Source organism: Citrus clementina, unplaced genomic scaffold (genome assembly GCF_000493195.1).
Source record: "Citrus clementina cultivar Clemenules unplaced genomic scaffold, Citrus_clementina_v1.0 scaffold_9, whole genome shotgun sequence".
NCBI classification, from domain to species: domain Eukaryota; kingdom Viridiplantae; phylum Streptophyta; class Magnoliopsida; order Sapindales; family Rutaceae; genus Citrus; species Citrus x clementina.
In genome coordinates, this window is record NW_006261964.1 from 1,855,891 (window position 1) to 1,880,957 (window position 25,067).

The 25,067-nt window shown below is 35.6% G+C and overlaps 3 protein-coding genes and 1 non-coding gene across 5 annotated transcripts; 2 read left to right on the top strand and 2 right to left on the bottom strand.

The window, feature by feature from the left end:
• Positions 1-4,027: 4,027 nt before the first annotated feature.
• LOC18032614 (flowering-promoting factor 1-like protein 3) lies at positions 4,028-4,689 on the top strand. The gene has a single exon (XM_024189709.1). The coding sequence runs from the start codon at positions 4,092-4,094 to the stop codon at positions 4,413-4,415; it is 324 nt and encodes a 107-aa protein (XP_024045477.1). The 5' UTR covers positions 4,028-4,091; the 3' UTR covers positions 4,416-4,689.
• A 3,778-nt stretch (positions 4,690-8,467) lies between these two features.
• Positions 8,468-8,538, top strand: TRNAG-CCC. The gene has a single exon. It is a non-coding gene; the product is annotated as a tRNA-Gly (tRNA).
• Positions 8,539-10,598: 2,060 nt separating this feature from the next.
• Positions 10,599-24,654, bottom strand: LOC18032608 (60S ribosome subunit biogenesis protein NIP7 homolog). 2 transcript variants are annotated; one of them, XM_024186399.1, is made up of 2 exons: positions 24,080-24,654; positions 10,599-10,679 (listed from the first exon to the last, which is right to left on the bottom strand). In XM_024186399.1, the coding sequence occupies exons 1-2, from the start codon at positions 24,587-24,589 to the stop codon at positions 10,626-10,628; spliced, it is 564 nt and encodes a 187-aa protein (XP_024042167.1). In that variant the 5' UTR covers positions 24,590-24,654; the 3' UTR covers positions 10,599-10,625. The 2 variants fall into 2 exon arrangements, with proteins under 2 accessions (XP_024042167.1, XP_006419601.1); XM_006419538.2 differs by lacking the exon at positions 10,599-10,679 and having other exon boundaries at positions 23,821-24,654.
• On the bottom strand, positions 20,353-21,273 carry LOC112099232 (protein SRC2-like). Its single transcript, XM_024186438.1, has 2 exons — positions 21,126-21,273; positions 20,353-21,082 (listed from the first exon to the last, which is right to left on the bottom strand). Exon 2 carries the CDS (start codon positions 20,965-20,967, stop codon positions 20,419-20,421), a length of 549 nt encoding a protein of 182 aa, XP_024042206.1. The 5' UTR covers positions 20,968-21,082; positions 21,126-21,273; the 3' UTR covers positions 20,353-20,418.
• Positions 24,655-25,067: the final 413 nt, after the last annotated feature.

Consider the following 25,067-nt stretch of genomic DNA (forward strand, 5'->3'; position numbering starts at 1 on the left):
CACCCAATAGTTTTATCTTCTCATTGTTTAAGAAAGTTTATGGAGAATAAGTTCATGTACACTAGTGAAGGTCTACGTAATTTAATTTAAAGATACCCAAATGTGTGATTAAGATGGATATATTGCTTCTGTGACGACTTTAAGAATTTTTTTTTATCTGATTGCTAATCATCGAGTGTGCTATTGAAACTTTTAGTATAGTCTTCTCTTAATGGTGAGAAAGATCAACGCATCATGCCCTCGATTCCCACTTCGCACCTATGTCCTTGAGTCCCATATAGATATATTTGTTATATGAGCAATACTAAGTATCCTAACATCAAGTCTCAATTTGATATATAGTATTGGAACTAATTTTACGAGTTATGAAATTTAAAATAAATAAGTAACACATAGCATTAAAACTTAAATTGAGACTGAAATAATAGGTTTCAAACACTATTACTGTAATATCTGTTATCATTAGTGAAAACGAGCCTTAAATAAATTATACATAACCTTCGGATTCTTTCAATTAAGTGAATATATGTTGGACTGCAATAATATCGTCCATGAATAAAATACACAAAATTTTAATCAACTTTCAAATAAATGTAGTTACCTGTCGTGATCCTAAAATCAACTCCACCGTCCATGGCAAAAGCGAATTTTCTTCTCCTAATTAACTTTAATTGGTTGACCAATAGCTTTTATTAACACAATAACCTATTGATTTAATAATATCTATATCTAAAAATATTTGTTTGCATAAAGTACGCTAATATAGAAATGCATACTTTACAATAATATTTTCCTTCTCAATTTAATTTTTTCATTAATTATTTAAAAATTCATAAGAACCCATCTCAAGGAATATATAAAACCCTAGATGTTGCTAGAATATGCTATATATATAAAAGAGAAAACCAAACAAATTGCTTTAGTGATGAGGACGGATCTGTGCTTTTCTTCAAAAAAAACAAAAAAAAAGAAGAGGTTCATATGAAAAGGCATACACATATATACTTGAAAAGGATGATACAAGTATCATGTTTAATTAACTATAGGACTTAAAATTTTGGCTTTTCTAAGGGACAGCCACATGGGCTTGTAGTTTCTTTATGATTGATCGTATGGAGCTTGCGATTAATTATCATGTGGAGCCTTAAAGTTTTGATCATGAATGATTCTGTCTCACAGTGTTATAGGATTAAAGGTAACAAAGTATGCTTATATAGAGCTTTATAGTAAGAATCAATTTGAAAGTTGTATGAATTTGAAACATACATGAGGGGGTAAAAAAAAGGAACATGATCATCTCCTGATTTGAGTATTACTGAATTTTTAAGAATTTTTTACCATGTATCTTTTAATGGTAGCGTATGGGTAAAATTTAACTTCTTTTACTTTTTTATTTATTAACAAGCAATCGGTGATTGAGTTATTTACTCAGAACATAATCAGATCCGGAGAGAATCATAATCTAAAAAAAAAAAGCCGAAGTGGCATGTTGTGGGACCCATGTGTGCATTGGTGGCTAGAAAGAATTGTCAATATCTAGGTGGACAAAAAATATGAGGTGCAAAATGTTCAATGAAGCGGGCTTATTTTTTCCGTCCTGTGGGGGAAAAAAACAAAGAGGAAAAAAGGAATTTTATTATTCTTTTCGTGAGCAATTGCAATGTATTGGGCACTTTAAATTAACAATCAATTTCGAGGACATATTCTAGTAAAATCTAGAAAGATCGACGACAGATTACCTTCAATATATTAATAGACACCTGAGGATATCATATTAATATGCACGTACGTACGTGCATAATGTAACAAAATTATCAACGTGAGTTAAGGTTGAACTCTAGGTGATAAAGAGCAGCAGTCTTATTAAATTAACGAGGTGACTGAGGGAAATGAAATCATTAGTAAATATAGTCATATAAAGAGCTGCCAATCCTACTTCTTTGAAATTAATGCATGCAAAGAGCTTTCTAAAATAAAGCAAGTTGGGTGACATTCTTTTTCTGTGTGGTCCAACGAAATTAAGATGGGGAGGAATTTGGAAGAAGGTGAAAGATATATATATATATGAAAAGAGTATAAGAGAGATCCTTGTCATGACGATGGGTGTGTTAGTTTTGGTCGGGAAAGATTACATCAAAGGACCATACGGCACGATGATGAGATTGCAAAAATCGTGTAGAGGTGCTGAATAAAGAGAGGTTTTACAACCAAAAGGCCTGCACAAAATCAATTAACTTTGGAATTAGGTTGGGTTAAATTGGTGCCAAGAATCTTGCATTGCTTTTACGGTAGTTGTTTGCTTTTCCATAGACGATTGCCCATTTTCTTGCTCTAATGAATATGCATGCCAACAGGCAGCGAAAAGAGAAAAATCATCAGATCAATGGCCAAATGTATCGATAACTTATGCAGACTCCAAGAAAGTTATTAGAAGTGCGAGCGTAGATGATGACGAACCTGTACTACTTTCTTGTGTGAAAGCACTACTATTTCCATGTATATAGAATATGTCATTTGCTGTATGAAAGATATTTTAGCGAAAAGTATGTATGTATAGGCAAAAGAATCTCTAAAAGAAGCTTGATTATTGTACAAAATTTTGTGTGTGTATATTTTAAAACTTGATTAACGGAGATAATTAGTTAGTTCAACTGATAAATTCTTTTTAATAATACAGTAAATTTGACGTAAGAACACCTGATTAGCTTATATTTCAAGCTCAAAATCTATACAAGAAAACAATTATTTTACATGAAATGGATGATCTCGTAAATTTTTCACTTTCACTCTTCCAAAGTAAAGTGAATAATGATCAAGTAATAAATTAAAGATTGGAGGGCTACAGGAGGGAGGGAGCTGAATAGTCAACAGTTAGGCAGTTTAGGCACAAAGCAGCCAGCCCTAATGAGAAAATACGCTTCCACTACTTGCAATTCCAAGAACAAGAACTAAAAAGACATTGATCCCTCCATTCCAAATTGGTCCCACCCCCACTCTCCAGTCTCCATACTAACTAAACCATTCACAGATTTTGGAAAAGGACATATACCCTTATTATTAATTAATGCTCTAAGCATCCCTCATTTCTTCTTATAGCTACAAAACTTTTATTCCCATTCATTTCCAATTTCTTTCTCCCTTTCTTCGTTCCTCAATAAACAATAATTTATGTAACTCCACGTAATTATAAGGTAAATGTTCGTTTATTCTCTATATTTTGAGTTAAATGACTGTTTAATTTTTATGTTTCAAAAAATACTTTAAAACATCATTATTAATAAAGAGTTACATTTTTCAATAGATAATTAATAAAAGTCAAGAATATTATAACAAATATATTATTGTAAAAGAAAAGAAGAAACATAAAGTCAATAGTATAACATATCTCTGAGTAGAGGTGTTGGATGTATTTTTCAAAACGTAGGATCAAAAAATAAAGATTAAACAAATATTTACCCCATAATTATATATGCATGACGCGTGGACACACACTTGCATATAGGTTTTCCAGAACATTTAACTCGTCAAGAATGTGTTTCTCATCTTCTTATTTGAATTCCATGAACAACTAAAAACCAGAATCATCATTAAACATCACCATCCAATCTTTCTTCCATTAATTCTCAGGCAAACGTGTGTGTTAACCAACCATATAGTGTTACACACAATTAAACGTCGTTTTCTTTAACCTTCTCTAGAATGCGTCTAGATCTAAATATTTTTCTTCAAACAATTAACCAACTAGGATTCCCATAGTGGCTTTCGCTTTTTTTTTTGGGAAGACTAGAGAAATTTCAAAAAATGAAAAATGGATTCCCTTCTATCCAATTATGCACCCATTGTTGAAGGTACGTGTGTCCCAAACAAACGCGACCCAAATGCATCCTCAGGACCCTAGTGAGCTTCTTTATTGGACCCCACGTTAGCTTCACCTAAACCCAAATCCAAACATCCCCATCCTCACTTCATAATAGGATTATATAATTTAATTGTCACTCACTGCTTCTCTCTATATATATTGCACTACTTCATCGCCAACTCCATCTTCAAGCTCACACACAAAGCTTCTATCCAGATCTATCAAAACAAAAATGTCCGGCGTTTGGGTCTTCAAGAACGGAGTTGTTCGTCTTGAGAATCCGGGAGCTGAGGCTTGTTCCAACTCCAACACTCGCCGCAAAGTGCTAGTACACGTCCCAACCAATGAGGTCATGACCTCTTACGCTGTTCTTGAGCGTAAGCTATCGTCTCTCGGATGGGAGAGATACTACGATGATCCCGAGCTTCTTCAATTCCATAAACGCTCCACCGTCCATCTAATCTCCCTCCCTAAAGACTTCAACAAGTTCAAGTCCATGCACATGTACGACATCGTCGTCAAAAACCGTAACGTCTTTGAAGTCAGGGACGTGTAGCTAGCTAGCTAGCTAGCTAGTTGGTCCTTTCAGTTCCTCTTTGCATGACCAGCTTTACACTGCTCTCATCTGATCTGTCAACTTTTAATCTGTGTGTGCTTAGTTTGGTTTCTTTGTATTTTTATTGCCTGCGTCAAGGGGTCTGATATTTCAGTAGCAGTGTTACTGATTTTTCATTCATTAGGGATGAAGCTATAATTAACGTAGGTTAAGGTCGCTAAGTTTGGTATCATGTATGTTTGTGTATACTACTGTGAAATGAGAATTGGGTTTCTTTCTGTGTGCTAATTATATTCTTAATACAAATTGTTTGAGGTGACATATATGGAACATGCATAATTTGTCTGAGATGAATGAATTGGCTTGGCTGGTGAGGTGACAAATTAAAGTGAGTAAAGGGGGCAATGACACGTTCGTGTATTTATAATTAACATTATAAGCAAATTCATTGATTAATATCTAACAGAATAAAGTGCGGCTTACGCTTGCTGAGAATAAATTTGAGCGTTGCTTGCCAAAACATGTTGATGGCACGTATGCTCACGCATAATCAAGTGTCGATTGAGTAGCACACACGAACAAATTATACACGCGTAATAAAAATTTAACAAATTGAATAGTATATACATAGAGAGCATCCAAATTTTTTTGGGAATTAAGGTCTTGTCGCCATAGGGGTCAAACTAGCCTGTTCTCTTTTTTCTGCAAAATGCATTGATCAGTTGATGATCCCAAATTGATTCATGCAAGTTCCGGTATCTTTTTTTTAAAAAAGTATTGTATATTTCATGCACTTGTCATTTCAATTATGAGAGATGATGAATAAAAGATATTGTCTTGAAGTAGAAATGAGTTAGCAATAAATGAAGTTTACCCAAATCCTCATAATATATGTATATATATTTATATTCTAGAAATATTGGGAAAGGGCAAATTTGCGAGTCCACGCCTATCAATTCTAAAGGAAATGGTGGGTTAGCCATAAACCGAAGTTGCCAGCTGGTTCAAAACTCTTCACATGCTATTATACTAATAAGCAAAAGATTCTCAAGATTACAAGAATGTAAAAAAACTTACAGCTACAACGTCAACTTGATACATAAGTCTCGGTTATCATCAAGTGGGTACCGTGGAAAGTTTCGATTATGTTGAAACAGATATCAATAAATATATATCCTCAACCTCAAGTTACGGGACCACGCAGTATTGGTTATCTATTTTTGATAACAAAGACGACCACATGGCTAAAACAGGACTTGTTTTTGTTCTAATGAATTTCACCTAGACAAATAGAAGAGCCTGTAATCTGAAATCAGAATGCTTTCTGCAAGTGGATGAATTTTCATTAAATTTCGTGATTAGGGGGTCCAAGATCCCACAATTGCATGCCACGTATGCAGCAGATGGCGGCTATCATAGTTTCCAATTTTATTTGAAGGTATCTTCAATACGGCCGTTATATGGTACTATTAGTTGAAAACTTGAAGTTTTTTCATCTTAAGTTTTCTGTTGACTTCCAAATTTTGGTGTATTGGAAATTTGGCATCATAACTTTGTATGTAGAAAACAAAAACTTGGTGAACAGCAATAGGAAAATTTTGGGACTTCAACAGAGAATATTGGAGGTCATTGCATTATACAACAAATGTATTGTAATCATTCTCTTAATTTAGTATCTTAGTATTGATGGGAAAAATATCTCATATCAATTGAGAATTTTTATTAATACTATAAACTTGAAGCAATTCGTAATTCATGAGTTAGTTTTTTTTAGTGTTGGTTAGGTGTAAGAACTTTTATATAGTATTAGAGAACCAAACCTGTACACGAATAGACACGCATTACTTTAGCGCATGATAAGAACAAAACAAAAAGACTGACCTAAGGGATAAATTTTAACTATGGACTTCTATGAATGTTACTTTAATTCACTCTTGTTTTGAAACAAAAGAGCTCTCTAGGCTAGCTTCATATGACAACTTGCATAGCTAGTCAAAAGACAAAACTCAAAATCTGGATAAAAGAACAACGAGGACAAATTATAAAATAAGAACCCATTCTTGCTTTCCTGAATTCTTGTCTTGAGCATTATATTTTCAAGGATATATAATTTGATGGAGAGACCATGCATGAACCCGAGCTTTTTGGCTAAAGCAAGCACCCATTTATGCGTACCTGGCTCGAAAGGACATGTGCTGTAAAGGTAACTAGCTCTATTTTGCTGGAATTTTGCAAGTGCTGACAAAGAACAGCAGCAGCAATCTATATGGCATTATAAACTCGTGTAGATAAGGCCCTCATTAACATGTGTCTAATTGTTATAAAGAAGGAGCCCATCATATATCCAAAATGAGTGTAGCTTCTTCTTTAATTTTTGCTGCTGGTCAGTTGTACAACGGCTGTCCGAGCCCATTCCTCTTTGTAATTTCTGTTGAGTAGTCAGTTAAATTTTTTGGCGGCCTTTCAAAAGGGAAGGGATCAAATCAAATGATAATCTCAGAAAAAAATCTAGGGTTATGGTTATGGACAGTCTGTGGAATGAAAAAGTGTTATGGAGAAGAAAAAGCTGCAGCTTTGCATCTTTTCTGATCCTATCCACAAAGGATGGGGCAAGACTAGAGAGATCCTGTTTTGTCTTCTCATATATAGGTTTGATCTGACCATGCATTGATTTCATTTTCCTAATACATTGTGCTTACAGTACAGTCATTGTCAGATATATTAGCTCTCGTTGCATTAATTAATTCTTGGTTAAAAATTTTAGATTCTTGATTGTACCCATAAATTTCTTGTTGGCAACTCCTAAGTTTATTTTATATAATAAATTATAAGTTGAGAGTTAAGAATGAACTTAGAGGGCGTAATCCATTCAACACAGAATGTAGGGTTGTACATAGTTGTTCTCTTTATTTTAATTAAGCACTTTCATGAAAATAAACTGGACGTATGAATTCACTCGAAGCCACGCAAGTGATATCTATTCACATTCAAAAGGGGGTGCCCATGAGAACTGAACCCCAAACTTTTTGAGGACTATTCGGCTAACGCCTAATGGGTGGTATATTTAATTGACCTATCAGCCAATATAGGTTTTACAGTCTTAGAAATTATGCGACCACTCAAGAACAAGCAACAGAAGTCGATTGGCTAGTTACTTGAAAAAACTCAAAGCTCATGAAAATGTGTGCAACTTGTTTGACGTTTCTAACAAGCTAGCAAGGAAAAGAACTGAAATTCAACTAATTAAGTCAGCAAAAAGCCGCAAAAGTAATGCAATGCCCCAGTCATGTACTTTTAACCTAAATAATTAAAATATATATGGTAGAAATGTGCATACAAGATGCAGCTTTTCTATAAAGAATGGACATATATAACTCTTGAAAGGGGGCAGTTTCAGCACCTGTGACTATGTTTCCTGTAGTCTAAATTATTTCTAAAAGTGCTTTTTAGGCGCCCACCTTAATTTCGTGCTCTAGGAATTAATAAGTAATTAAAGTTGTTGCTTAGAAGGAATTTTGTTGTGGTCGGCGAGCTATGACTTTTATGAGTGCTTCTAGTTCTACCTACTAGACAAACGTTTTGATCATGAGGGCTTTTTTGCATTCTTTTATTACTTTGTGAAAACTTTAATCTTTTCTATTATAAATAAGCATGCTCTGTCTCTGCCATTGTCATTTAAATTATATATGTTAGTAGGAGTCTTATCTATCATTTTTTTTGGGAGAAGATGACAGTGAAAGTTTTTAGCCCATACACGTGAGTGTGATCATCAGATATGGTTATATGGATGGATAGATGAGCCTCGTTATTAGTTATGTGTGTGCCTGGTAATTCTAGGTGAAAAATATATGCTATTGTGATGTTTTGTTGGAGACTTGGAGAGTCTTACATATGAGAACTAGCAACTGAATGTGGAAGAAATGATGGACAAATACAAATTAAAAGTTGATTAGATGTGTTAAAGACTTCCTAGTTGACAAGTTTGGCGGATGGTCGTCGTACTAGAAACCGTTTTCGTTTTTTATCTTTTCCAAGTGCCCTTCACTCAACAAGCGCATCTGGTGTAGTGGTATCATAGTACCCTCCCACGGTACTGACCGGGGTTCGATTCCCCGGATGCGCAAGAGGCGTAGAGTTTTTTTTCCTAGGCCCGGTGCCAATAGCATTAGCATTCCAAGACTAACGAAAACCCAAAGCTTTCCTTTTTGTAGGCCCAATTTGTCAAGGGACCTAAGTGATAGAAAGAAAATTAAGAGCGGTTATTGATTGATTGTGCAACACTACTGTAATTTGCCTTTTCAGAAGTGGGTTGCGAATTTTTACCCATTTGGCAAAGCTGTGAGCATAGTATGCTGGTGAATCTCTGGCTCTTTCATCTGCTGCCATTGTTATTTAACTTCAGTCTTGCAAGCGTATCAGAATTCAGAACCAGAGCTTAATGATTTATGTGTTACATTTTCAGAAAAGATAGTACTTAATTTGAGAGATTTATCAAACTTGGAAGCAAAATGAAACTTAAAGCACATCATAATGTGGAGGCTTCACCAAGCGAAAGTAGCTCTTCAAAGAAAAGCTTAAAACGTTCGTTGCCTGTCTCTTTTTCCTCTATTGCACTCGAAAAGTCTTTGCAAGGCATTCATATTTGCTTTTGCTATAGATGTGTCCAAGTACCAGTCCAACTATTGTCCCACTTGCACATCCAATTGGAATTGTCTCCCAGCCAAATTCGAATAGAGATTCTGATGATGACGATTGATTTTCTTTGAAACCTCAAGAGTTTTCACAAAACTTTCGACGAAGGTTGTCCACACTATCCGGAGTTGCCATCAAATGAATCATTTCCAAACGAGCGAAATTGATTTCCTTGTGGTATTAGTCCTGTGAGGTGTTTATCAGATTATGTGACACATCAAACACTCAAGTGCAGCAAGCTCTTTAAGATGCTGAGGAATTTGTCCTGAGAGGTTGTTACAAGACAGGTCCAATGACTCCAGCGCCTTTAGGTTATCCAAAGATGATGGAATGTGACCTTGGAGATTGTTGTTGGAAAGCTTTGAGTTTTCGAAGCCCTTTTCATTAGCCAATTGGTTATTCATCTTGGAATCTCCAAAAAAACTGTTGTTGGATAGAATAATTGTGGTCATCAGATTGGAGAGCTCCTTATATTCCAACTCTATGCCTTTGTTGCCCATTGATACTAAGTAACCAGAATAGGCATAATAAGTAAACAAAGGATTACTGCATGGTTTGTAGAATAATTGTGGTCATCAGATTAGCTCGCTTGCATTCACATCCTTCATAGTATTCCAAGCTCCAACGCTCCGAATATTACCTGTAAATCTACTACGAGAGATATCAATGATGCCATATTGAGAAACTCAAAACCTGCTTTAGGCTTCCCCTATTACTCCATGAAGGTTGGATTTCAAGACTAGAACCTCCAACTCTGGAGGAGTTCCCAACCAAGATGGGAAGACATCTGTGACTTGTTTATCCCAATATCAAGAAATTTTAGCTTCGCGCAAGTGGCTACTGATTTAGAGACTCGCCTTTGCAATGAATTTTTGCTAAATTCAATCATCCTCGGGTTTGCTCCGTTCATGTAAGTTTGAGGAATGATTCCATGAAAGTTGTTACCAGGCAGTTTCAATACTAACAACTCAAAACTGAAATTGCCCAAACATTTTCGAAGTATGCCGCTTAAGTTGTGAGACACAAATCAAGAGCATGAAGGCCATTAAAACTCGTATTGTTTTTGGAAATTCCTCTGTGAGCTGATTTTTTGAAACTAGGTGGACGGTGATGGACGTGGGCGTGGTCCTTGCAGCTTAGTAAACCTTAGGTCTACTGTATTCATTCATAGAATCCATCTAGTAAAAATTGACAGTGATTAATCATATCAACGCCACAATCCATCTAGTAAAAATTCAAGGACACAATTTCACCAAACTCAAAACTCTTATAGCTGAAAGCTCACAAATTGCCAATCATAACTCCAGCACTTCCGATTGAAAAAAAAGAAAAAATGCAAACCCAATTCAATATAGCATGAGGAAAAACAAACATACATAAAATACAAAATTTATTATAATTTATGATCAACAAAATTTATAAGAATCCCACATAATTAAACCCACTTAAAAATTCTCTCAAAATTTCACAAAACAAACAAACGCCAACCCATTTCTCAAAACACCCTAAATTTTTCCTTCAAAGCTCATCCTCCATTCTCAAATACTCTCCAATATCTGACTGATGCAGTACCACAATCTCATTGGGATCAAGCTTCCGACAATCCTGCGTGCTCTTATGTTTATATGCAATCTAACAATGACCAGTTGTTAAATTAACATTAAACATAACATTTTACGATCTAGACTCTATTTTCCATACAAGGTGAATCCTTATTTCTAGTTGTTTAACGATATTAGATTATGCATGATCCTATTCAATTCGAGATTAACTCAACTTGGGAAACTCAATCTGAAACCATGTATTGTCTTAATTTGTTCCTTTAAGTCAAACTTTTTTTAGGCTCCTTCTTAGCTGGTATCGACTAAATGGGTGGTTAACCGAAATAGAGATTTGCAATTTGTAAAATCAAAACAAAATGCTAAGCAGATTCCAAGAAACATACATATATAAGTCAAATAACCATTAAACTCATTCAAAACCCAACTACATTAAAGTTTAGCTCATGATGAGCTTTAAAACAGTAAAAACGTAAGTGTTTGCCATAAAGTAAAACATCAAAGAGAAAATACAACAAGCAAAATACAATAATAAAGTTGAGATACAAAAAGGACTAAAGTTTCATGCTTTAGTCTTCAAGTTTCTCTCATTCTTCTCTACGAGATACCCTCTATTGTAGCTCTGAAATTCCTTTTTTCTCTTCTTTTTCTTTTTGTGCGTGATGGCAATGGATAAATCTATCATGTGTTTCCTTAAAATGTGCTATTTTACACCTTGAGATTAGGAGAACCTAAAAAGGTATGAGGACACTTGTCTATTCTTGACATTCTAGGACCACATTTCTTTTTGTGCTGCCTGCCACGTTTGTCACTGTTTTTTTCTGCACCTGACAGTGGCAGTGCAGTAACAGGTGCAACAAAATATATCAGATAGTGCGTGAACAGCTTGGGTAGTTTTGTCTGTACTTAGTCCTCGATTGCTGCAGCATTTACTCTAGTATTTTCTCTGGCTCATACTTATTTTTGTTCATATGCAGATAAGTCTTTTGTCATTTTCTGCAAGCCTTGCTGCAATAATATAGTCCCTCTTTTACAACATCCATCAACAAAGCATGAGCTTTTGGGTCACTTACAATGTCACATTTAATCATAGCTAAAATAATCTAAAACACATCAAATTATTATAATTAAGGTTAAATAGATACTCATGCAAAATTTACTAAAAATAGGATAAAAACTCATTATTAACTCTCTAAGTAATATTAATTTAGATCTAGAAATGTTATGATAACTCTCATGTCATAGAGTTATCATTTTCCATTAATCTCCAAGTCGAATTCGAATCTGATGATAACCAATCTTCAATTCAAGTTTAGTAAAAAAAAGTATTGCCCTACTGATCTAATCCAATCAGTCATCTAATTGAGGGATTGGACAATGATATCAAACTGTAATTCTATTGATAACTTGACTATCTACACACATTCTCTAAGAATAATCTTTCTTTGGCGTCAACAAAATATGGATTGCACAGGGACTGAGAATTTCACGAATAAATCCATTTTCTAGTAACTTTTCCGCTTGACGCCTCAATTCTTCATGTTCCGCAGGACTCATACGATAATGATGTTGATTTGGTAAAGTAGAACCTAGTACCAAATCAATTTAGTATTGTATATCCCGAAGATGTGGTAAATCATGTGGCAGCTTGTTAAAGAACAAATCTTGAAATTTCTCCAGTTTATGTGTCATAGTTTAAAGAATCTTCGAATTACTATGGCTCTCTTTTCTATAAAATATAAAGCTTATTCATCTTTGTTACAACATCTATAAATTGCTTTTTACCTAACAAATGATTACCCAAGTCTTGTTTGAAAGTGAACTCCTTGTTAGGTAAGAGAACAATCTTAGTGTTGTTAAACACAAAGATGTATGTATTTCTTTTCATGTTATGCACTATATTTCAATCATACTGCCAAGATCTACCTAGTAATAGATGACAAGTATACATAGCCACAACATCACACTAAATTTAGTCTTTATAGATTGATCTAATGAATAAAGAAACTAAGCGATATTTCGATACTGTCACTTGATTTCTTTCTTTAGCCATGTGAGCTTGTACGGAGTTTTATGAGGTTCTATCTTTAAAATTAGTTTTATTACAACTTCCTCTGAAATAACATTTTCGCAACTGCCTGGGTCTATGACCACGCGATATACTTTTTCTCCAATTATGTAAGTAGTCTGAAAAATATTTTGTTCCAACCACTTGTCTTTGTTTTGTCCTTTATAAGTGAAGAATACGCAATTTACAATCAACATTGGTTCGCTATCACCATGTTATTTAACAGATCGTGCACTGCCACTACTATCAAAAGTTGGCTCTTTAGAAAACTCTTCACTTTCCTCAGTGCCTATGAATAAGTTTTTGTCATACTTTCCTCTCTTTTTACACTTAAATCATTCAGTGCCCACTTTCTCCGCAATTAAAACAACATAATCCTGAGCCCGAGGATTGTGTTTTGCTATTTTGACAATTTTCACTAAATTACTAGTTTTATTTGGAGGATTTAGAGAAGTAAAATTACAGAATTGGAAAGTTAGGTTTGAGTTATCATGAACAACACTTCGAGAACCTCGAAGTTTGAGTTACTAGTATGCCGATTAAATTATTTCTCTAACTGCAAAGCCTGTTGGTGTGCTTCTGAGACAGAGTATGGATCAAGTAAATTTAATTGGTTTTGAAAATGTGATTGTAGGCCCGCACTATAGCGGGAAACATGTTCTTTTGTCTCTGTCAAGTCATTGCGCACTACCAACCAATGAAATTTTGTAGTGTAATCATCAACTGATTGATTGCCTTGCCTTAAATTCTATAACTGTTGGTATAACAGTTTGGCATAACAGTTTGGCATAATTGTGAGGTAAGAATACTCCACGCAAGTGCTTCTTCAGCTTTTCCTAAGAGTCAATCTTCTTTTTACATTGCTTCATCCTCGTGAGCTTTGTTTGTTGCCACCAAGTTGCTGCCCTGCCATGGAACCGAGTTACTTCAAGCGAGACTAGTTTATTATCAGGAACCTCTTTGTATTCAAAAACTTCCTCAATGGCATTAATTCAATCCAAATAATTCTTCTGCCTGACCACTTCTTTGGAATTCAAAAATGTCAATTTTCAATCCAGATTCCTATCTTCTATCATCGGTAGACTTATTTTTATGTCGACGCCCAGAGAATGGGTTAGCAAAGTTTTCACTTGATTTGTCTCCGTGTTCTGGTGTACAATGACGTTCAGTGAGTAACTCTATCATTTGTGCAACTAACATATCAATCTTGACTGTCATGCTAACCATAGCTTCATCTCTAAGATCATCATTATAGTTGTAAGTTGCTGCATGAGGGGCATGCCCACAGGCTTTTCTTGGAGGGATTTTCTCAATTTGCTTTAAAAAAAGGTTTTGAGGGCTAAATTGAAAATTGAATAAAATTTTAGGTAAAATGGTAATTAAGTAAAAGTTTAGGTTTCTGGTGACGGTGGTCGGAAATCATGCAAGGATGGGTGGATTTGAAAGATTTTAGGTATGTGAATATAATAGTGGTGATTTGACTGGAAATTAGAGATAAAAATGGCGGTCTGGTGTTGGCTTTGATTCCGGCAATCAGTTCATCAATTGGCGGTGAGTAGTGGTGAGAAAGGTTGAGCTCATGGAGAGGAGTGGATTGATGGTGGTGGTACTGGCTAAATTGCGGTAGAAATCGAAGACCGATGGTGGAAGTTGTTGCTGCTGTGTTGGCTATTTTTCGGTAATCTGTAGCCGATCGGAGGTGGTCTTTGCTTCGAGTTTGACGACTGGTTCTTTCTGGTTCAAATGGTGGTGTTACAGGGTGATCAGTGACAAAAAATCAATGTTGGCAGCCTTAGATAATGGCCAACGCAAGGCTGTCGTTTCTATTTCAGTTTTTTTTAAAAAAAATTGAAGGGAAAAAAGAGGAAGGGTAGGCAGATGAGGGAAGCTAAGAATCATGCTTTTCGAATCTGATACCAAACTGATGCAGTGGAAGTTTACAGTTCTAATATTTTATTGATTTTATAAAATCCCAGAATAAAGGAACAAAATAAATTTACGTTGATTCGAAAGAATACCGTGAACGTAGAGGTTAAGACTCGTTGATTCCGCAGAATGTCGAGAATTAAATAAGCTTAAAAACTCATACAAAACTTTGAATACTAAAAATATTATTGAACTCAAATCTGACTTCAAAGGCTACAAGAGAATGATATTTATACTAGTAGTAAATATTCTAAACCACGAAGGAAAAGAAAAATAAGTTTCTAAATTGAAAAGGAAAATAAAGTCCTAAACCATTAAGAAAAGAATAATAAACTTTAGATAATAAAGAAAACTAATCCAAGTATGAAGAGGATTCCTAATTTACATCAGGAACTAATGCTCTTAATGGATGTAATGTCAATTTGGTGAATTATTAATCTTATTAAACCATCGAATTGGTGTGCTTCTACTTCCGTCCAAGTTTCTACAATTGTTGACTCTTTGTGGCAACTACAATGCAGCAGATCAATTCATCTTTCCTTGTACTTGCATGCCAAGTACTTGCAAATGGCCTTTGATTCTGCAAATAAAAGTGAATTAGTAATCAATAAACATGTTTAAAGTCGTTTGCAAGTTGATAAGATTTTACTCCTAAAAGAAAAACAAAAACAAAAATTAAATAAATGCAGTTGGGTTGCATGGTTCTACTCTTTTATCATGTTTATACCACATGCTAGTTGTAGTTGATTTAAATGCTAATGTCTCTTGGGTTAGTACAAAAAAATTTAATTTGAACCCAACTTACGTATGATACAAAAGATCATTCGTCTAGAATTCCGTTGGCTATTAATTTTTTTAAGTTGGTACAAGAGATTTATATTCAAATCCAACTTAATATAAAATCTCTTGCAATAATATGAGATATCATCTATATTTAAACTTGTCCGTATAAGGTAAAACCTCTTAAGATAATATAAGTGATCATCTGTGTTCAAACTCTACTTACAAAGACGGAAAAACAAAAATAGTTTTTGTTGATGCGATTATGGTAATAAAAGTAAAAAAAATAAAAAAATAAATTACCAAAGAGTGTAACATCGCCAGTCTTCCATTGCGGGCATGAGCCCAAATGGGCTATAAAGAAAATGAAGCAATACAAAATTACGTTAGAATTGTAAAGAGTACTACTATTATGTAAATAAGAGGGGAAAAATATGCTTCAATATATTTTTCAGAATATAACAAAAGTAAAACTCAAAATTCTTCTAAGAGAATATAAAATATAAAAGTTAAAATCTCCCCCATCAAAATCGAGTAGCATCATAAATAATATCTTCAAAATCTCTCAACATTTTTCCAAGCAAACCTAGCTTCAAACCCTATTCCCACATTCTTCCTTAATATTGTAGTCATTCTCTCATATACATTCGTATCAACAAATCAAAACATTTTAATTATAGATAAAATTTTGCGGCTTATATGAAGAGACTCCCAAACCAAACTAAACATTAATGACATCTAAGCGATAATTTCACTTGGTAGTTCAATCACATACTTTAGTCTAGTTTGTTTTCCCTTAATGGTACCAAGAAATTTTAGAGACAATATTCAACAAGCACCCATAATTTAATCCCAAGTCCTATCGTTAAGTTCCTAATATTGCCTTTTATGTTCATGTGGGTAGGGAACAAAAGGAATTCAAAAGCCAAAACGAAAGCAACAATATCACCTTAAGAAGGATCACAACAAAGGCAATAACAATACCCTATGTCCCTTTTAGAATAATAAGGTAATAAACTTCAAAGCTGCTATAAAAATTTCCCATTTATGTACATAGATCACAAAATTTGGGTGTACACAGACATTAAATCACTCATTTTCATTGACAACCATTAAAGCGCAAAGCAAAATATTCTATATGTACATTCCACATTTTATTCTTTACATACGTAAGAAAAAGCAAACATATATAAGAAAGACAAAAGCAAAATCCAGAATAACTAAGTCCAAATACCATCTGTAATAACAATAAGGAAAATGCTTGGGAGCGAGAGGAACGAGAGAATGATGAGAGAAACGGCAGCAGTTGCTGCCGTTTCGCTTCTCGTTCATCTCACTCGTTAAAACATTAAAAAAATAAAAAGAATGAATAAAGAAATGGGTGCGTGCATAGGGAAATCCAAATCTTATCTACCTTATCTCAGTTTTCCTCTCTCCTCACGCTCCTCTCTCATGCAAATCACCATCACCTCTTCACGTTTCTCTCTCATGCAAATCACCATATTCTCAACTTAGCAACTCAACTGGTCACAGTTTCTCTCCGGAAACTCAACTGGGCACGACTTCTCTCTCCAGCAACTCAACTGGTCACTGCTTCTCTCCGGCAACTCAACTGGTCACGGCTTCTCTCTCCAGCCAGCAACTGCTCACGGCTTCTCTCCGACAACTCAACTGGTCACGGCTTCCCTCTCAAGCCAGCAACTGCTCACGGCTTCTCTCTCCAGCCAGTCTTTCACTGCAAGCAGCACTGTTTCCTCATCTCTCTCGGCTTTCTCGGCAAAATTAAGTAAGCAAAATGGTGCCTTTTTTCAACTTGTTATTTTTCTTGTAATTTTCTTGCATTTTCTCGACAAATATTAAGTAAGCTTGCTCGGAGAATCAGATGAGAGAGAGCTTAATCGATTAATTGATTTGTATCTAGATCTGATTTGGGTTTTAACGTTTCAGTTTCTAAGAAATTGGTATGCAAAACTGTTTTGGAATATAATGGGAAGTTTGAATCTATTGTTAATTTGTTGCGTTTTTGTTTTTGCATTCCACGTGCTTGTTAAAAGTTGTATCTTTCAGTATAAATGAATAACATATTCAAGCATAAATGATTCATTGCCATTAAGATTTCTGGTAGTTGCTCGTCATCTCATTCAGGATTGCATACTTGCTATAATTTTTGCTCTGTTTTGAACTTCTAGGATTGCATGCTTGCTGTAATTTTTGCTTTGTTTTTAACTTCTAGGATTGCATGCTTGCTGTAATTTTTGATCTCTTTTTAACTTTCAGGATTACGTGCTTGCTGTAATTTTTGCTGCTTGTGATTATCTTTAGAAATTTAAGGAGGAAAGGCTTTTATACTGTCTTATGAGTGCTTTGTGTTTTAATGCTTTGTTTTTTTTATTTATATATTTTGGCAGTTTAAGTAGTTTATGAATGACGATGTCATCTAATACAAATGAAACTCGGAATTCATTGCAAATATGTAACGATTACGGTAAGCAAATGGAGTTGTTTACGTCACGTACTACAAAGAATCCAAATCGCAAATTTTGGAAATGTAGAAGATGTAAGAACTTTGAATGGGCAGAAGACCGTAAATCCAGTGAAGAGAAAATTGATTTGTTAGTGGTGGAAGTTAAAAAGTTGGCATTAGAGATTGAATGTTTGTCTGTTAAGTTTCAATTATGTGAAGCGTAGAGGGGATTGTTTAATGATGAACTTCGAAGAAGACAAACACCATGTTATGATTTCATTAGAATACTTGTAATTATTTTACTATGTTTTATATTCAAGAATTTTTTTAAGTTCTTTTAATTTGTACTATGAACTGAAAAAACTTGTAGACAAATATAATTTGTACTATTTTTCTTAAGTTCTTTTAACCTGAAATCTTTTTAAGTTCTTTATTAAGTTTGAAATTAGATTCAAATGCCTTAATAAAATTAATAACAATAAATTAGGTTTTTATTTTTTATTTTATAGTTGGATATGTACACATATATTACACAATTTTGTTCCCTTTTATTTTCGTTTATTGCATAGCCCAAAATGGACTGCATTTGTGACATTTTGATTAAACACTTTAAGAGAAATGGCTGCTGAATTCCACAGTTGTGCCAAACTGATATCTTTGATAAAATCTAAACCAAACCAACCATGAAAGTTTGTATAGGCAAGCCATGGAATGATAGTGAAAATACTTGTAAACATTAATACAAATCTAAGTGAAATAATAGTGAAAATAATCGAAACAAGTTCAAGTCAAACATCAATTTGTCGTCTCAAGCCAAATCTAACTGAAATGATAGTGAAAATAATCGAAACAAATACAAGTCAAACATCAATTGCGGCGATTGTTGTCTTCATTACATTGTTGATGTAACAATTGTTGAAAATTCCCACTTGCAGATCCTTCATACGTCATCGAAGGAGAAGAATAATGCGACTGCAAAGCATACGGTGGGAGTGGTTGCTATAATACACAAGAAATTAAAATATTATTATACATTTTAAAATTTTGACAACGTAAAATATAAGTATGCATTAAGAAATTTATAAATATAAGTATACTTATTATGTGCCAGTTATAAGGAATTGGCTGGTAAATATTATTTCCACCAACTTGAACTGGGTATATAGGTACTTAAAAAAAAATTGTAAAATTCATATTAAAATTTACTTGTGAATTTGTTTCTTACATTATAATAGCCTAAACTCCCATATTGATTGAAATTTGCATTTACAGTGCTTCCTTCGTGAAACGTCTATATATATTCAACAACATACTTAGTTACATATGTTCAAAATAGTTGAACTAACATTAATAAAAAACAACTCACAAAAATATACCATGGCCATGTTGCTTTGCTGTGTGGAGATTTCATTAGGCATTTCAAAAGATGCTGAAGCATTTTCTTGCAAATCCTGTAAAATTATAACATATAGTAAAATTAAGATAAAATGAAATTATAAAACATATATATACATTTAAACAAACCTTATTTTTTTGGGTTGGAGAGGGAAGTCGTGAGCAGTTGTTAGCTGGAGAGAGAAGCCGTGACCAGTTGCTGGCTGGAGAGAGAAGCCGTGACTAGTTGCTAAGTTGAGAAGATGGTGATTTGCGTGAGTTGAAAGGCTGGCTGGGAGTAGATAAAGCTGTGAGCGGTTGCTGCCATGAGTAAACGATAATGGTGATTTGTGTGAGAGAGGAAAGTGAAAGAGGAAAGACTGCGTGAGGAGATAAGGCTTGGATTTCACTCTGCACGCACCATTTCTTTATTCAAATTTTTTTTTATTTTTTTAATGTTTTAACGAGCGAGAGGAACGAGAGGCGAAACGGCAGCAATTGCTGTTGTTTCTCTCGTCATTCTCTCGTTCCTTTCGCTCCCTAGCACTATTCTAACAATAATAATAAACCTACCTTAAAAAAAACTAGTAGAAAATAAAATTCACAAATCAAAATCTCCTCCAAAATCTCCACCATCATAATCAGCAACATCAGAGACAATATCTCCGATCAAAAGCCCACCAAGCATCCCTCCAAGCAACCCAGCTTCCAGACCCTCATTACTCTTCTTCAGTGGCTTCACAGGCGGGTACCTGGAACCCGGCTGCTGCGGAAGCGGGTACCCGTGTCCATGTTGTGGCGGGGGAGGCAGGTACTCGTATCCCGGAGGCGGTGGTGGGTACACATCATAGACGCCGCTCCTTGAGGCGGTGGCGGCCGGTAACCGTACCCTGCCAGAGGCGGCGGATGATAAACTGTTAAGATAGTGCTTATTATGATAATTAATAAGCAGATTATTTTTGTTTGTTTGTTAGATGTGCTGATGTGTGAAGTTGCTGAGTCAGCATGTTAGTTAAAAGGTTGTTAAGAACGTTTTTCTTGCTAAGCTTAGATTTAGCTTACATACTCAACGTGTGCGCAACATTCTGGATCTTAGTATATAAATGATTGTAATCAGAAAGTACTGAATATACAGAACAGCTATTCATTCTTCATTACTCTCTCAACTTTCTTAAACATTTTCTCTCTGTTTCTTGCATTTTCTTGAAGTCCAAGCACTTCAGATTTAACTTGATAGTCGAACGTGAGGTGCGTTTTCAGTTCACTGAACTTGTACGAGAAGTGTAACTCGCCATTGGGATTTCCCGACGACGAGCGGACTTGGGTAATCAACTTCATCGATTTGGCGTCTCTCGAGGAGGAGGAGGAGGAATCCAAGAGCTCCTTGATTGGGACGATTACTTCGCCGACGGTTTTATCGCCGAGTAAGCCGTCGCTTTTGATCTTGAAATTGAGAGTGAGGCGATTCTGCTGGGCCAAGGACTCGTTGAAGGTGAACTGAATGGGGAAATTCCACGTGGGGTTTGATCCGCCGGATCGGTCCACATGCGTCTTGACTTCCTGTTTCTCGATGGTGTGGTCGCCCGAGATCGAAACGACGGCGTACACGCCCATCTTGGAGATGAAGTGGACGTCTTTGAGGTCTTTTGCGGAGATCACCTTGAGCTCTAAGGTTTTGTAAGAGGCCATAACTGCTGAGACTTCTGAGAGAATTGAAAATTTTTCAAAGATCAGTTTCCTGTGAATTGAGGAAATTAGCGGCGGCAATGGTACGATGCGGTGTATTTATGTTGTCAGTGCGAAACTACCCTTCGGACTTTGGAAATAACAGGGAAATCAGTGCGAACCTACCCTTCGGACTTTGGAAATAACAGGGAAAGCAACCAAGTCCGGGTCAACGCATTAGGTTCGGAACTGTGCTTCCGCGGACAACATAATAACCTCTGGATCCATCAATTGTTCATATTTTTTCAAATGACGAAATATTTTTCTATTTGTGTGAAATAGATCCTTTTTTTTTTACTAATTAACCGCGGTTAGTAAATTCTTTAGATTTTTCTCAAGTTGTGTGGAATAGTCTATCGTTCGACTGTAGGATAACGAATCGTATAGCATTCTCTGTTAACTTGCTTAGGGTACAATTACAAAACTAGTTTAACTTAATTATGTGTAATTGGGATGTGTGTTTTGTTTTGCAAGATTTTGGTACTAATTAAGTTTTAATGTTTGCGGTGGTGCAGAGTGTGGCAGATCTAAGGCATTCAATTTCGTACACAACACTAGAACTGGAACAGACTAGGCTAGCAGTTCAAGAGGAGCTCAAAAAGAGAGATGATCAGTTAGTTCATCTCAAAGATCTGTTGAGTAAAGTCATCAGAGAAAGAGATGCTGCTCATGAGAAATGCCAAAGACTTCTCTATGAGAAGCTTTGCTTCAACAGCAGCAGCAGCAACAAGCAGCTGCTCCTTTGTCAGGAATTCCTTTTGCCGAAACAAGAAATTGAATCGTATGACATTCGCTGTGGAATCAAGTACCCTATTCCACCAAATTCTGAAAACGTCCAAGCAAAATTGGAAGTCAAAACTAAATCTGAAGTAGCTGTAATCTTAAATCATGCTTTATTATTTTTGTGGGTCTTAGCTTGCTATTGTACGGCACGTACCTTCTCTTGCAAGAGCAGGGCACCTGCCTTCCCATCGTAAATCATAAGAAATTGTCAACATCACACCAATAGCACGCGGTAGGAGCTTTGATATTACTTTTCTATCATAGAATTTCTAGAACTAAAATTTAAATTAAATAATTAAATGAAAAATGTAAAAGAAATTTCAAAACGCAAGCTTTTTCCTTTTGATTAGAGCAATTACGCTGACATCAGTCTTAAACTTTAATCTGCTAAGTGTACATTAAATTCCTAATAAAAATCATACCTGCCTAAATCCAATCCTCAGAGTTTGATGGGCACATATCCTAATGAGTTCTTCAAGTCGGCCACAATTTCATGGCATCTCATCAAAAGGCTCAACGCTTGATCAGAGATGTCTATGCTCTGGCTGCTGCTGCAGGTGGCATCGCGACAGTTTTCCGAGGCCTCAGGTTGAACCTTTTTTGAGGTCTTTGCATTGGTGTTGATAGTTTCACAGGAAGATGGGCAACCATTCATGTGATTATTGATCATGCTCTTCGCTGCAATCTGCTCTGTGCTTGTATTTTCCTGCCCACCCGACATAAATTTGACACGGGGTGTCTCACTATGAACAATGGTAGCCTCATCATCCAGATGCTTCTTCAGACGTGATTTTGGCTGGACACTTGGGTGTGGTTTTGTTGATTCACCAGTGGTCATATGCTTCTTCACCCGTGGAGTTAAGAACCATATAACAAAGCATAAAGTGAGAGTTAAGAACCGATCATGTCATGCGACAGTAGCTGCTGGTAGAGAGACATGGATTTGATGAAACTGATCATGTACACAAGGGTTGCTAAAGATGATGTAGCATGGTAAAATATATTTAGCCATTAACAATTAAGATTTGATTAATCTTAAAACCAGAATGTCATCAAAGTTACAGCTACCAACAGACATAGACCTCTCCTCCAATTAGGCCTCAAATATATATACGCTGCTGAGAATTATACTAAAAGCTTTTGGCAGCCCGTTCTGGAAGATGTGGCAAAATGGTAAAAGATCATTCAGTAAAAGATGGACGGTGATGGGAAGTAGGCGTGGTCCAATAAAAGCTGATCATTCAGATGATCAGCGTAAAAGCTATTCATTAGCAATCCTCTCTTTTTATTGGAAATAACTTAAAGAGTATATCATTCAGTAAGTGAAGATCATTCTAGAAGTTAAAATAAGTTTGTTAATAATGCAACGTTAGTGGTCAAAGATTGTCAAGGGACCTAAGTGACAAAGAAAATTAAGATCAGTTATTGATTGATTGTGCAACACTACTGTAATTTGCCTTTTCTGAAGTGGGTTGCGAATTTTTACCCATTTGGCAAAGCTGTGAGCATAGTATGCTGGTGAATCAACAAAACCAAGAGAGGATGGACGGTGATGGAAGTGGGCGTGGTCCTTGCAGCTTAGTAAACCTTAGGTCTAATGTATTCATTCCCAGAAGCCCATGGAAGAACCTCGTGATCAGTAGTAGCTCTTCATTTTTTAAGACCAAGTTCAATAGTTCATTATGGTTCCAGAAACCAAAACACTGAAATAAGACGACTTAATATAACTCTATAACCAATACAATCCTCTTTAGAACTGAAAAAGTTCCTCCCAAAACTACAGAAAACTTTCTGCCAAACCCCCAAAAGACCCAACTGAAGACATCCCTAAAGCTGGTAACTCTTTAACTCGTATCAAATAAAAAGTCCCATATGCGATTTAAATCAGATCACCATCTCATGCTTACAACAATTGGGATAAATTGACAGTGAATAATCATATCAAAGCCACAATCCATCAAGTAAAAATTCAAGGACACAATTTCACGAAACTCAAAACTCTTATAGCTGAAAGCTCACAAATTGTGCCAATCATTAAAAATGCAACCCCAATTCAATATAGCATGCTTAAAAACAAACATACATAAAATACAAAATTCATTATAATTTTTTAGCAACAAAATTTATAAGAATCCCACATAATTAAACCTCATAAAATTAAACCCACTTACAAATTCTCTCAAAATTTCCGAAACAAACAAACACCAACCCATTTCTCAAAACACCCTAAATTTTTCCTTCAAAGCTCATCCTCCATTCTCAAATACTCTCCAATATCTGACTGATGCAGTACCACAATCCCATTGGGATCAAGCTTCCGGCAATCCTGCGTGCTCTTCGCTGCCACGCCAAACCCTAATGGCACATCAGACATCGAATACACAACCACCCCGTCACCCGGGGCGATACTATCTGTTATCCTCCCCAAACCGCCTTTCAAAACGTGGTTGCCGTACAAAAACGACATTTCCGATGTGGGTTTTATCCACACTTTGTGCCGCGCATTCGCCGCGACGAGACTCAGCGCCTGTATCGTCAAATGGAACTTGCCGCCATGCGTGAACTTGCCGATGCAGGTTCCCAAAGAGACCAACTTGGGTCTTGCGATGTTGGTGGCGCGCTTCACTAATGACTCGCTGACGTAGTAGACGCGGTTCTTGTGGAGACGGAAACAGTATCGGCCCGGATTCGGGTCCGGTCCTTCGTGGGATGGGTTTTCGACTATGTTTTTGAGATTGTTGCCGGTGAATTTGAAGAGCTTCTCGAAAACCGCCGTCGTTTCGGCCTCGTCCAGTGGTCGCATCTTTGCGAGATTTCGGAATCTGTTCGTATGAAGCCGCGTATTGGCTAGGGTTTTAGAGCGGTTTAATTTGGTATTTTCCTTTTAACGCTGATGGCTATTATTTAAAATAAAAATTGAGGCAAATTCAGATTTGGGCCGGGTGAAATCGCTGGATATTGAAGATTAAAGCCCAAAGAGAAACCATGATGTGTTATCTACTACGAGTGGTCCTATTTGATCCCTCATTTTATTTTTACTAACCTCCACCACCTATTTTTATCATAATGTCCGTTTTATCCTTATGTGAAATTACTTTAAAAGATAAATAGCTTTTAAATACACACATGACAATTAAGTTGCAGTATTATCTAATTTAGATAATTTAATGTTATAAAATCTAATTTTTTTAACTTGTTAAACAGATATCTCTACTTAAATATTTTACACTCATGTAAATAACTTGCAGGACGTAATAGAGGAAGGTGAAGAAGTAAGTTTA

Excerpts from the sequence above, each read along its gene's own strand:
- LOC18032614 (XM_024189709.1), top strand. The coding sequence starts at position 4,092 with ATGTCCGGCGTTTGGGTCTTCAAGAACGGAGTTGTTCGTCTTGAGAAT.
- LOC112099232 (XM_024186438.1), bottom strand. The coding sequence starts at position 20,967 with ATGGCCTCTTACAAAACCTTAGAGCTCAAGGTGATCTCCGCAAAAGAC.
- LOC18032608 (XM_024186399.1), bottom strand. The coding sequence starts at position 24,589 with ATGCGACCACTGGACGAGGCCGAAACGACGGCGGTTTTCGAGAAGCTC. Across the intron at positions 10,680-24,079 it reads TTGATCCCAATGGGATTGTG|GTACTGCATCAGTCAGATAT; the intron begins GTACTGCATCAG and ends AATGAGATTGTG.